Source organism: Sinocyclocheilus grahami, unplaced genomic scaffold (genome assembly GCF_001515645.1).
Source record: "Sinocyclocheilus grahami isolate Dianchi unplaced genomic scaffold, SAMN03320097.WGS_v1.1 scaffold442.1, whole genome shotgun sequence".
In the NCBI taxonomy this organism is placed as follows: Eukaryota; Metazoa; Chordata; class Actinopteri; order Cypriniformes; family Cyprinidae; genus Sinocyclocheilus; species Sinocyclocheilus grahami.
The window spans coordinates 2,200,386-2,214,401 of NW_015505621.1; the positions used below are offsets into that span (position 1 = coordinate 2,200,386).

At 40.6% G+C, this 14,016-nt stretch overlaps 1 protein-coding gene across 1 annotated transcript; it reads right to left on the minus strand.

The window, feature by feature from the left end:
* Window positions 1-1,500: 1,500 nt before the first annotated feature.
* Window positions 1,501-13,614, minus strand: LOC107552216 (methyl-CpG-binding protein 2-like). Its single transcript, XM_016234065.1, has 3 exons — window positions 13,361-13,614; window positions 6,489-6,857; window positions 1,501-5,075 (listed from the first exon to the last, which is right to left on the minus strand). Exons 1-3 carry the CDS (start codon window positions 13,390-13,392, stop codon window positions 3,851-3,853), a joined length of 1,626 nt encoding a protein of 541 aa, XP_016089551.1. The 5' UTR covers window positions 13,393-13,614; the 3' UTR covers window positions 1,501-3,850.
* Window positions 13,615-14,016: the final 402 nt, after the last annotated feature.

The following is a 14,016-nucleotide window of genomic DNA, read 5'->3' on the forward strand; positions in this document are numbered from 1 at the left end:
AATGTCCTATCTTCTAATGGCAATCATGCATATTGATACATGTTCACGTACATAGCATGTATTTTTGGCTACAGGGACACAAGGACATTCCAAAGCATATTTCGGTGCCAGAGGCACAAATAACCCAAACAAAGAAGGAAATCAAACAAACCAACATATATAAATAATAAAAGTATTCTTCTTTTTCTGTCTTTACCCATTTGTAGGGCTCCATTTTTGTAAGTGGGCTTTGAGCGCTACAAAAGGCAAGAAGTTCTTAACAATACATCCTTTCTAGGTGGACACAAACGCCCAGCTGATGTAAAAAAAGAAAAATGAACAACCCTAGTTACAACACACACACCAGTGCACGTTCTACCTATGAAAAATGACCAAATAAAATCCAAGCATTTGAGCAAAGTCACCTTCCACGTTGCTTCATTGGGATAAAGGTGTTTCTTTAGAATCAAAGGTCACTTCTACCACCTTAGTAAGTCTCCCAAAATAAAGGCACTACCCTTTCTGTTTCAGCCAGACTGATGCAGCTTGTGAGTCGTAACTTCAATTCATGTCTGGAGGTTTCATTCCATCGCTACTGTTCTGAACCTGTAACTGAGAAATGTGCTTGCCGAGGAATCCATTCGTCTACCTCCGATCTCCCGCCCGAGTTTAATCAGACCAGGGAGACGTTCACCGCAGACAGGACACAACGTCAGCCGCCGGTTATAAGTGAGCGCTCGAACTCTACAGAGGACAGAGGGTGAGCCGGTGGTGTTTGACTTTAACACTTAAAGTCTCCTGTTTGACCTCAAGCAATTAACTGAGTTTGCCTTTGCAGCGAGGACCAGACCGTGCGTTCGTCTGACTTAAAAATCTATTTCCTTCATCTGCTTTTGACTATTTGAAATGATTACATAGCCCTTGTTTGGAGCGGAAACCTCTTCCCCGTGAGGGTCGAGGGAGCGTGAGGCTGGAGGAAGAGAATGGAGACACTTTCGATCTAAATAAGACTTGAGGGGGAAAATAAATATGCAATGTTCCTCGTGATTGCCGATCGTAATTTAATCTACACATTTAGCGACCAAAAAAAATTATATTTAAGATTCCAGATAACGAGTCTACTCTGAAACACACTTGGTACCAGACGAAAAGATTTAACAAGTGCTGAGCGTTATGACTGATTAAGGTTTAGTTGTACACATTTTTCTGCATTTATGTCAGTGACAATGCACATCCATCACCCAAGCCACAATAACCGTGAATGTATAAGATTTCATACACAAACAAACCTGTACACAATACTTTGAGGGCGAAAAAAAGAGCAGCAACTCTAACTCAAAACAGCAATTGCAATATCTAGAATACAAAATTATAATCTGTGATGACATCAGATAATAATTGGTTTTATACATAATAACTGAAATGGTATGGTTTGTTTGCTTTGGATTTAATGTTATATATATATATATATATATATATATATGTCTATACATGTCTAATGTATATATAAAAAATTTTTTGTGTGATTTTTTTCTATTAGATTGGACAAGCACACAGAGTTGCATGTAACAGTCAAACATCAGGACATTTACTAACTGCCTTTGTCATCTCATTACTGGCCATAAATATGTGATCTCATATACTTTAAGTTAGAGGTGTGGTACTTGGACTCGGACTGCAATTATGAATGAACTCAGACTTGGATGCATTTGGGTGGAATTTGACACGGATTATGACATTTCAGATTTTTTGTGTACAGTCGAATCCACGTCATGCATAACATGATAGATAAAAATAAGTAACAACATAAAATTAAGATGACAAGACATTAAAAACTGTTTCCCACTCAAATTCAATTGACTAAGGACTTTGACTCGACTCGGACCTGACCCATCACTATTATTAGTGAAATGTAGCCATTATGCGTGACAATTTGGTAAATATGGGGTATTTTTACAGAAAAAGCTAACCTAAACAAAACAATGGCTCTTTATAACGACACTGAACATGCATTCTATTCTAACACACATCTGAAGAAAATTACAACCTCCAGACATGAAACAGAAGTCTGTGCAAGGCTAACTAGAAAAACATATGCAAATAAATGGGTAGGCTTCTCACAATTGCAATATTTGATTCTGTGAAGGTGCTTTTAAAGTAAGGTGCAATTCATCTAGAAGAAGAAACAAAAATGAAACAGAAAAAGTGCTGTAAAGTTTCTGTAAAATCCTAATCAATTTGACATAATCAACAAAGAAGAACTTCCTCAGTTTTGGTTCAGAATTTCCTTAGGATTACATTTCATCCCAAAGGTACAATCAAATTAATTACTAAGACATCTTTAGTATGTCTAATCTCTAACAACTTCATGCACGGAGCCGTGATTTGGTGTCCTTCTTTCTGATTGCAAATGTTCTCTGTCATTTTGAAAAAGTAGGCTTTAGAAAACTAATAGGACCATTCATGATTGCATGGTGTTGTACAAAGTATGCACGTTTTTCTTTCATTTGTTGCCAAGTAATATTTCATTATACTCATAATTCAAAATATTTACGCATCTATAACGTTTGACCCTCATCGTTAGTTCTGAACCTGGCTTTATGTACAAGAAAGACAATGTCGGAGTACTGTAATAAATAGCACGCAAAGCACGCAAACATCAGCAACCCATGCATTTGACACGGCTACAGCCTGACAAGACATTATATTAATATAGCCATCTATTAACTTTCCCGTCAGAATCGTTTTTAGAACAGCAGCTCTATGGCATTAGTCTATAACCACACACACAATAAAACCAAAAGCTACATCATTTGAAACGGTATTTTTTTTTTTTTTTTGTTAGGGATTTGTGTCGCAAGAACACAAGGCCACTCTTTAAATTGTACTTCATGGGAAAAAAGCAGGTAAACATAACACATTCCTTTTTCCGTATTCTTTTACGCGAGTTGACATCTACTCCAGATGCTACACTGGACTGTGCTTTCAATATTCCCTAACAAACACATTTGTGCTTTATCTTCCCCACCGGAGAAAATGAAAAATAGAGCTTTTCGCTCTAGTCGCATTTTCCCAGGCACCGCCGAAACAGGTGATTAGGTTAACTGAACTACTGATAATTAATAGACACGTGCGCTTAATAGACCAACATCTCAAAGGAAATACTACTTCCAAATTCAATTGATCTTTACAGGTCAACAGGCTGGAAATTTCAGCTTGGCACGAACCCACAACTAGGAAGTTCTTTTCTGTCGGAGTTAAGCTAGCGTCTTATTTCAAAGGTGAGGATGCTGCAACAGCTGCGTCCGACTCAAATGGAAAAGGTGGAGATCGGAAATGTGGCCCTATTTTCTTCAGCTTGCCGTCAGACTTGCCCATTCGTTTTTGACACAAAAGGAAGAACACACTGATAGAACACCTTTTTGCTAGGGTTGAGATGACATGACTATGAGGCATTTTAGTACTTTCGAGAGCATTTTTGATCGGAAAGTTTCGCTTTACGACAACTATGGCATGTGACTTGTACATCCATTACCACTTGAGTGTGTTTCTACTTCCTACAAGCTCCGACAAAGGAATAACTGGTTTAGGTGAGTGCCAAGATATACTAATACAAAGATATAGTGGGAAATAAAAGGAAACCATAAAGAAAAACTTTAGCAGAGAATTCATCCGGAAGCAAAGAGAATTATCGCCCCGCGTCCAACCCACAGAGAGAACGAGACACAACAGCTGCCTTTAAGTACGTTTACATTTTTGTTTCCTTTTTCTTTTTTTCCTCAGTAAAAAAAGAACGAAAAATCACTCGTCTCGCCACGACCGCCTCCGACTCTCCGCGCGCAAAGCTGTTGCCAATCAGTCACTTAGTCAGTCAGCTCACTGGCTCGCTCACTGATGTCCGGGACTCGACCGTTTCCTCTCGGCTCGGCCTCGGAACGGCGGAGGGAGGAACAATGTCTCTCAGCTCCTTCCCATCCCCCGTCACAGTCGTCTGCTGCCCTCTCAGGTCAGAGGAGGCCATCTTGCTCGCGTTCTGAGCGTCCCTGCTCGAGGAGCTATCAGTTCTCGCTTCCTCCCTGCAGGCCACATGCTCCGCTTTGGGCCTGGAGGTGCTCAAGTCCTGGGGTTCGTTTTCCGTGGTTGCAGGCGGCCCCCCTTGCGTGGAGTGACCCAGGGAGAGCTGGTGAGCCTGCGGAGTGTAGGTGGAGGGCGGCATGGCCTGCAGATGGTGGTGTTGGTGGTGGTGATGATGGTGGTGGTGTTTAAAGTGCTGACCTCGCTGATCTCTCTTCTTGTGACTCTTCGGTCCACTGCCGCTGGTTGCCGTCCCGCTGCTACTGCTGCTGCCATTTCCCGGATCCGTGGATGCCTCTTTGTGCTTCCGGCCGGGATGCTTGTGAGACTTCTGTCCCATTTCTACCTCCTCCCCAGTAGGGGTCACAGTTGATGCAGTCAGTCGTTTTGCTATCCCCGGTGCGAATGTCTCCGTCGTGGAAGCGGTTGATCCTTCCAACCCCTCTAAAGTCTCTCGAGTTTTGCGTTTCTTGATGGGAAGTGCCCTCTCCTGAACAGGCTTTACGGAAGACTCCTTCTGAGCTTTTTTCTTGGCCTCGGCGGTGAGGATGGCTGCGGCGGCGTATGCGACGGCTGAGCCCGTCCCCACCGCCGATTGCGAAGCGGCTGCTGGCTTGCGGCCACGTTTTTTGGGCATGCTTGGCAGTTCCTGTTCCGATCTCCGCTTGCGGCCTCGGCGCACTTTGGCAACTGGCGCTTGCCCCACTGGAGCCCCTGGTTCAGTTTTGGGGGCCACAAAGGGCATCTTTACGAGGAGTTTTCCTGGACTCTTTTCTATGACACGCTTTACGGCCACCCCTTCCGTGGCATGCCGTACCTTGCCACTGCCTTTTGGCCGACCCCTCCCGCGACCGGAGGGCTTGACCACTTTAGGCTTCTTTGGCGGTCTCTTTTCTCTGCGAGAGGGGCTCCCGCGGCCCGTGACTGTGAAGTCAAAGTCATTAGGATCCGTGGTGGTATCGCCCACCTTTTGGAAGTACGCCATGAGCTCCACTTTGGAACGGAAGGCTTTCCCTTCTGGGCTGAAAAAAACAAAAACAATATATTTTGTAGTATACTAATTGATGACTGTAATTTTAAGAAAACAATTTGAGAGTTTGAGAAAGTTTATGTGCACTAAATTTGTATTTTTAAATCAAATACGAGTATTTTCTTGAATTACACTTCTTATTAAACACCCTTTAATAAAATGAAATAAAGGGGAAAAAATCCATTATGGGAAGTAAAAAAAACACAAACCTGTAGTCCAAATACAAATATTTTCTTTGATTTCACATTTATTTTTATTAAGCACCTTTTAATAAGAATAAAATGAAATCAAAGAAAGAAAAAAAACAGTGGGACCTATGACACATAGGTCAGTGTTGAACAGCATGCACCCCTATTCATTTAGTTTTTTGTCAAATTGTTTGGCAGAACAATACACTTCATAACACTGAATTATTTAGCCATACAACAAATCATATAAATCAATCCACATTCGGCTCTAAAACACAAATCTCTGTGACCCCGACCAGTGTAATGCACAACTCTCTCTCTATACTTGTAATTTATATTTATTGAACAACCACTGACTTGTTATATCATGCTTCAAATGCTGCTGGGACCTGTTACACAAGCTCGTCTTACACTGGAAGCGACAAGCCACCTTAGACAAATCAGCCATGAATCTGTGATTAAAAGGCTGTTCATATCAAGAATGATAACTATATTAGCGTCCACACCAGCACACAACAACGCTCTGTTTATTATAAGCACATGCTGCATTTATGTCGTCTGCCACTTTAAATGCTCGAGCTCTGTAAAGCAGAATGGATTCTGATTGGCTGTCTGTTTTTATGATTCATTAGCTAGAAAAAAATCATTTTGGAAATGATTCCAACTATATTGATCCTCTGTGCTGTTATCATTAAAGTTGTAGCTCTGGTGTGGACTTTGCCATTCTTTTAAATTTAGAATGATTATTAAAACTGCATCTTTATCGATGAAAACGGTCCTTCAGGCTTCAATGATAATAAAATGGGAAAGCTTCTAACTCAAAACATCACTATAAAACTGACTTTGTATAGGCCGAAACAATTTCACATGTTAAAACTGCATATATAAATATGGTGAGGAATAAAAGATGATTTAAATTTGTAGGCCAGAAACCAAAAACATCATAAATAATTCATGATATAGGTAAACATATGTAAACGGGGAATATAGCATATTAAATGAGGGCCTAACTGGTACTTCCAGTGTTGGCAGGTTTAGTTTTGTTGGGAAGCAGCATGCCGTCCCTTTTAATTAGAAGTCAATGACTCTTCAAACACAATAACCTAACTTTCATAATGACTGATTTGTTACATGTGTCATTTGGATGCAGCATTACGAAACGAATATCATCTCAGTCGCTCTCAAAAAAGCACTAACTTCCAGCAATTTGCACTAACTTGATCAGGTAGACATCAAATTTTCCAGCGGATCGCCCCGACTTGCGCTGTTTCAGCTTGCGCGTCCAACCTTGAGGCAGTGAAGGGTCGTCATACAGTGGGCCTCTGTCTCGAATGATGGAACGCCGCTGCTTGGCCGATGCGGAAGATTCTGGAGCGCTGAGAGCAGCTCCAACTTCAGGGTCAATGGGTTCAGACTTCCCTGCCTCTGTCTGTTGTCCAACATCCCCCTGCGTAATGAGGGGCGGGGGTGGAGGAACGGACACTGTGGCCTCGAGTTTTTCCACATCTTGCCGTTCCCTTTTGTTTTTCTTCTGCTTCTGAGTCTTGTCTTTTGAGCCCTCCTGGTCTTCATTCTTGTCCACACCTCTGCTGACAACACAAGAAATAAGTGGCACACTGAGACAGGATGACAGTCTTATGGGTCCGTATTCAAGTCAACCATTTGTCTAAATGTCTATAAAGTATGTTTTAAACTGAACAGAAGTGCTGCGCTTGCACGTTTGCCATCATAAATTCAATATTTTGGCATCAAAGCATGCTCATTTTCAGATCACACAAGCTCTGTTAAGTGCCACCAACGAGCAGGCGAGATGTGGCCCGAATTTGAAGTGTTAACATAAAACTCAGTTAACCGAATAAACTGATGCAATTCGCATCTTAACATCTTTAGGCGTCATGTGAAACCTGATTCTAGGATGTGTCTATTTCGTAACTTCAGGAGAAACACGTTCAATCTGATTTCTACTCTTGCTTAGACACACGGAAACCACCCTAAAGGTGTCGAGACGCCCGTGTCAAGCAAAACCTTGACGTGGAGGTTGAATCATTGTGTCTTCAGAGAACGGAGGAATTTCCCGCTTGTCTGTGGCTTGTCCCTCTAGGCGACAGCAAACTCTTTGTCATTTTTACACAATGATCAACTTAATTTGCCTTAAACTTAATTGGCAGATTACTCTAAACATATGTTTTTGTCATCGTAACCACATGGTGGTCACAATATTTCGTCCATAAAAACATCAGATCACAATGAAACAAATATATTGTAAACTTCATTTTCATATCTACAGCAAAGAAAGAAAGGGAAAAATAACTAACCAAAACATGCTGCCTACTTATTTTGAACTTTTTCTTCAGTCGTCTCTAACTATAACAGATCCCACATGTTTTAAGCTCAAATGCTGTCACTTTCGATGACAGAACAGTGTTGAACTTCAGAAGGAAAACTCAGGTGATGAACACATCCACAAAGTTTACCAGGTACATAAAGCTGAAACAAATAGTTACTTTGTTCTTTTATGTTACACTCACTTTAACAATGACTAACAGTCTGCAAAAATAGTTGCTGACATGTTTCAGTACATCAACAAGAGTCACCACACCTTCGAAACAGAAGATTAAAACAAAGTTAAAAACAAACATTCATTAGACGCATTCAATTTGAGCACATTATCATACTATATTGCAAATAAAGGTACATATTTGAATTGCATTTAACTGCACTTTGTATACACGTGAAGTATAGCTAGAATATTTAATCTGCACTATAAACAGTGAGCTAACAATAGCAGCATTTCCCACAATGCAATTTCACAGGTTTTAAAGGAGTCATATGACGCGATTTCAAGTTTTCCTTTCTCTTTGGAGTGTTACAAGCTGTTCTTGAATAGATAAGATCCCTAAAGTTGCAAAGACTAAAGTCTCAAACCCAAAGAGATATTCTATTTAAAAGTTGACATGTCCACGCCCTCCTAAAATGCCTCGTTTAAACACGCCCCCACATGTCACTGTGTGGAAAGATTTGCATAACACCGCCCAAATGTTCAAGCAAAGAAAGAAGGCGTAACTTTGATTCTCGCTGTAGTATTGTTGTTGCTGCCGCTATGCCGTGGAGACGCTGTGTGTTTCGTTGCGAAAGCGAAACTACTTTGTTTCGTCTTCCAAAAGAGGACACGACTAGAAATCAGTGGTGAAGTTGTATTTACAACACTGTTCCAGAACAGTTCAACCCAAATATTCAGATGTGTGCAGCGCATTTTATGGAGGACTGTTTCCTGATCCTGGAGTCTCAAACCCAAAGAGATATTCTATTTAAAAGTTGACATGTCCACGCCCTCCTAAAATGCCTCGTTTAAACACGCCCCCACATGTCACTGTGTGGAAAGATTTGCATAACACCGCCCAAATGTTCAAGCAAAGAAAGAAGGCGTAACTTTGATTCTCGCTGTAGTATTGTTGCTGCTGCCGCTATGCCGTGGAGACACTGTGTGTTTCGTTGCGAAAGCGAAACTACTTTGTTTCGTCTTCCAAAAGAGGACACGACTAGAAATCAGTGGTTAAGTTGTATTTACAACACTGTTCCAGAACAGTTCAACCCAAATATTCAGATGTGTGCAGCGCATTTTATGGAGGACTGTTTCCTGATCCTGGAAGAGTAGACTACAATGCCGGCTGTTCTGACTCACAGACTGTAAGTACGTTTTCATATTTAAAGAATTTGACACTGATGATTCAAACGAGCAGTGTAGAGTAGCACTTGTTGTTTGTTATTTCTCCGATCACAAATGCAGACATGGTTTTATGTTTACACGCCGCGCGACGCAACGCAACGCATAAAAAGACAGTACAAGTCATTATAATCCGTAATTATGTCCCCACTGGATGCAACAAATGCCTCGTTTATAATGGGTTTTATTGGTTTTGTCTCATCACGCCGGGACAAGGCATCACAGTTAGGGTTGCAAAAAGGTGGAAAATTTCCAATAAATTTCGGAAATATTCCAGAAATTTAGGAAACTTTCCAGGATTTTTTTGGAATATTCCAGGGATTTTTGGAAAGTTTCCAGAAATTTACGGAAATTTTCCACCCCTTTGCAACCCTAATCACAATATGGTAAGGGTCGTAACATTTCCGTCACACTTTGAGGTATTCGGCCAATCACAACGCACTGGATAGCTGGCCAATCAGAGCACACCTCGCTTTTCAGAACGATGAGTTTTGTAAAAATCGACACGTTTCAGAAAGGCGGGGCATAGAGGAGAAACAATAATGTACAGTATGTGGAAAATAATGTGTTTTTTGGACCTTAAACCGCATAAACACATTTCATTACACCAAATAATGTTCTTTTTTAGCAATGTCATATGACCCCTTTAAAACTTTAGTAGAGAGCAACAGTTGGTTTCCAGAAGCAGAAATCACATTTTCACCAAAGAGGACTTGATTTTTAACAATAACATATAAACCTTTCATAAGCTCAAAGACTGTTAAGCGATCATATTATATATGCTTCTGTAGAGGTCAGCAAAAACTTCCTTTTTAAAAGTTGCTTAATATAATTTAATTCAAAATGGTTTCTTTCCAGTGAAATTCCCAGTGAAAAACTATGCAATCCATAATCCTAAAATGAGATGCACACCAAAACATTTATATAGAGATTGAAATCGCAGCAAAATAGTTATGCAGTGACCGCTCACTCTCAAAAAGCATTGCAAATAACATCATCAAGTCTCAAACTACTTAAATCCATATAAATATTCTGCAATGAACATCATTTAGAATTGAATGCTGTTTTGCTTAAAATCAACCAGTTTTAGTTTTCACATTTTTTAAAACAATTGCATCACAACGTTTCATGGGATGAGTAGTTATATTGAGGTTCTGGCGACTCTGAATAAGATTTAAATGCTTGGTGACACAGAAAAGAGGACTGACACTCTTTAACACTCTTAAAATAAGTTTAAAATAATTAACTTTTAGTGTTTTTAACTAATAAACCCAAACAAACTTCCGCAGACTGCGCTACATTCTCAGTGATATTCACTTGACTTCTTGATTTATATCTTTTAAAGAGCAAGTGTCGTGAATATGCATTTCTACAATTACTTTGTTAATAAGTGTAATTTTAGGCAAAACCTGTATCAGTTCATCACTTTAGCAGAACATATATGCCAGTTCTGACATAAAACTTTTTTGGGAAGTTCACGTCCTGCAATGTTACTTGCAAAACCTTTTTTTTATATATATTTTGCATATATGTTATGTATGCAACTTTTATGACCTCATGTTAAATGAGAAACTACATGGAATATTTGCATTTCATCAATATTTGTAAAATGATCCACACTGTAGGACCACCTAAAATGAATTGAAGACGTATTACGTTATTAAAAGTCCAGTCTCACATGACTTAATATATAGTTTCCCTTATTTACATACATTTGAACTTAATCTTATGCATTCACATTTATTAATTTACTTCTGTATCATGTGTGGCATGCTCCATGAAATTATTGCTAGGGCAGATACTGGATCATTTGGCGTAGATTAGATATTCTATTTGTTAGCCATGGAATAATTTATAGATCTGACCTAAAAGGTGGGGTAAGCGATTTTTCAAAAACGCTTAAAATTATTCGAGCCAGTAGCAAAACAAACTTGTAGCCAATCAGCAGTAAGGGGCGTGTCTACTTATGAAGTGGAGGAGAGAACGTTCAGTGCACGGGACGGACATTAGCTGAGCCGAGCGACCGAAAGATAGATGGCGGATAAAAAACAAGAGGAAAACGTCTGCAGAACAAAAGGCGGCAACAAGGCAAGAAGTAGGACCCGTGTAAATATCAGATCAGCTTTCCAGCGCTGGAGAGAACTCAAGGAGCGGAAGGCATGCGATCGGACGCCGAGGTTGCTTTGTTTCTTCTCGATAGGTGAGTAACACTGTGTCTGCGCCGCAACAGCTAAAGTCTATCTAGTACACTGGACGCGACAAAGCGATCGTTGAAAATCATTTAAAAATTTGTGTCAATACGTCATGAATAGAACGCAGCAGCATTTTTTTGTCGGGGATTTGTCGTGTCGCATCCAGTGTAGGCCATAGATATATGTATATATATATATATATATATATCTATGGTGTAGACAGCATCACTGATTATAATGAGTTCTCGCACCGCGCCACTCACGTCCGGTGTTGACACGGTGTAACATTGGTTTTGTTTCGTTTCACAGAACTAATCGTTGCCTGGGTTGCATACGTATGTACGGGGCGGAGCTATCAAAATAGGGGCGAGACCCTTTTCGTGGGTTTATTTTGGCGATTTCAAATGTCAACATTGGCTACCGGAAATCGATTACCCCGCCTTTAAGCATGAACTACCCATTTATGAGATGAACACAAATGAACAACAGCACGTCATAAGTTTTCTTTAAGCCATGACTTTGTTGGGGGCAAGTCAATTAAAGAACCTTAATGAAAGCGAATTGGTATTGGTCATAATTAAGTTTTTATCGTGAACGTTGACTGTTCAATTTAGTATTAAGTAGGAGGCAGCGAAGGCCTTGAACCTCAGCTGGAAATCAATTAATATGTGCATTAGACAGCTCCTCTTATAAAACCTAATCAAACATGAACAATTATACCATGTTGGACAAGCAAGGACCATGTTTAACCATAATGAACAACCGTCTTTGAAAAGACATCATAAAACCAGAGACCCTTTGACTCACAATGTCGAAAATTTGCCCCACTGTAAAGTTGTAAAGTAAAGATTATTAGAGAACGTTTTACAAGAAAAAAAATCTTTCAGTTTTTCTGCTTTAAAACGTAATGTTTAATTCAATGCCATTTTCTTGTAACTTGTAACGTTTTTGTAAAATTTACTAGCAATTTTCGAGTAAAAAATACTTCCAGTACATTTCAAAGCAAGATTTTAGAGACCAAATGAAATTCATAATGAATGTTCAAAATAATAACCTGTTTGAGTTTGAGAAAATATTCCACGGCTGACAAACAAAATGTTTCATCTAGCCAGTGCCTGCCCTTGCAATGAATTCATGGAGCATGCAACACAGGAAGAAGTTGCACAGGATGCAAGTTGAGCCTTCGAGACCTGTCTGTCACAAGTGTGCGCAGAAGACATGAAGCATTGTGTCTTGCTTGTCACTCAGTTCGTGCAAATCCTCCTGCGGTCGACCCCACACACACACACACACACACACACACACACACACACACACACACACACAGAGAGAGAGACAAATACGATGCTGCTAGATCTGTTAGCTGGCTACCGGAAGTCAGCTCAACAATACCACCAGCCTGCTCTCACATGGGAGTGCCTTGTGCATTGCTAAAGCAAGCTGAATATCTATATTTCAGTGATGCGAGAAGCACAACAGTGTGTTTTGCACCCGGAGTTACATGGTTTGCATGCTGCAGGGGCAAAACGAGCAGCAATAACAACACAGAGACGCACGCACAGTGACATAAGGCAGAGAAACAGCACACTGGCCAACTTGCTTGCATACGCAAACTTGGTACCTGATGATGCACAGCTACCTACACAGCATTGCACTGGACTAAAACGCATCTTAACCTAATTTCTAAGCACTCCGTCGAGCCTTTCCACAACAGGACGGGCAGATCTATCTGGAGCAAATCTCATTTCGGTCCCCTTCCTTGTCCTGCAGCGCCACAAGCGAGCTAACTTACTTCAGTCCGCTGTTTTTGACAGCTAGCGAGCGCTTCGGAATTAAAAAACACAGGAGCGCCGTAACGAGAGCCGCTAATATCAGCAAAGCAAAACATGTGTGCGTCCAAACCCCGAGGCAGCCCTTCGCTCCAGATTTCAGGAGAGTTTTTACGACACCGGACTAAAGCGTGCCGCACAAAGTGTCCGCTGATCGTGGAAAAAGAGCGGGAGAAATGCGAGTGACGTATCTCAACGCCTTCGCGGGCTAGCGCGGCTAACATCCCCTCAGCTGCGCCTGCTTGACAAAATATCACAGCGACGATCAAAACCGACGCCATCGCCGCTCGCGACGCCTGACATTGGAATCCCTGACAATGGGTATGGATGCGATTCACACTTACAGTCTCTCCTCTCCGCTCTCTGCGGCGGCCATTTTTATTTAAATAAATAAATTTCCAAAAAATCACGCAACATCTTTGTGGGTACCCCTCACCCTCCTCTCCCACTCCCTCTAACACAACACCATCCTTCGGACGCGAGATCTCGCGAGAGGTGGGGTGGAAGGGAAGGGGGTAGCACGTGCATTCTCGCGAGAGCAGATAAGTGGCTAACCAGAGAGGGAAACAACGTCCAGGGCGAGGAAAGCTGCATTGCACACCAGAATAATAGTTGTTGTTTTTTTATTTCATTTTGTTGTTACTAGGGTTGTATATTTTTGTATACTTGTTGCTAATCCTAATAAAGGAGGAAAAAAGAAAAAGAAAAAAAAACACACCAGAATAATTATTTCGATCTGCGATAAAGTCCTGTTTCTTTGGGATAAATCCAAGTTTTTGAATGTGCTTTCAGATATTTTTGCCTTGTGATAAAAGTGTAGATTAGTCAAATTTATAAACACCCCTTTCAAACAGGTCTGCACATCATATATATGGGAGACTAGGAGTGTCATAAAAAAATACATTTTTATTAACAAAAATGTAAATGAACAAAAAACTTTTCAAATTGACTGTTTACAGTTTTCATTAATTCACATAGCCTATATGACCATGGATTTTCT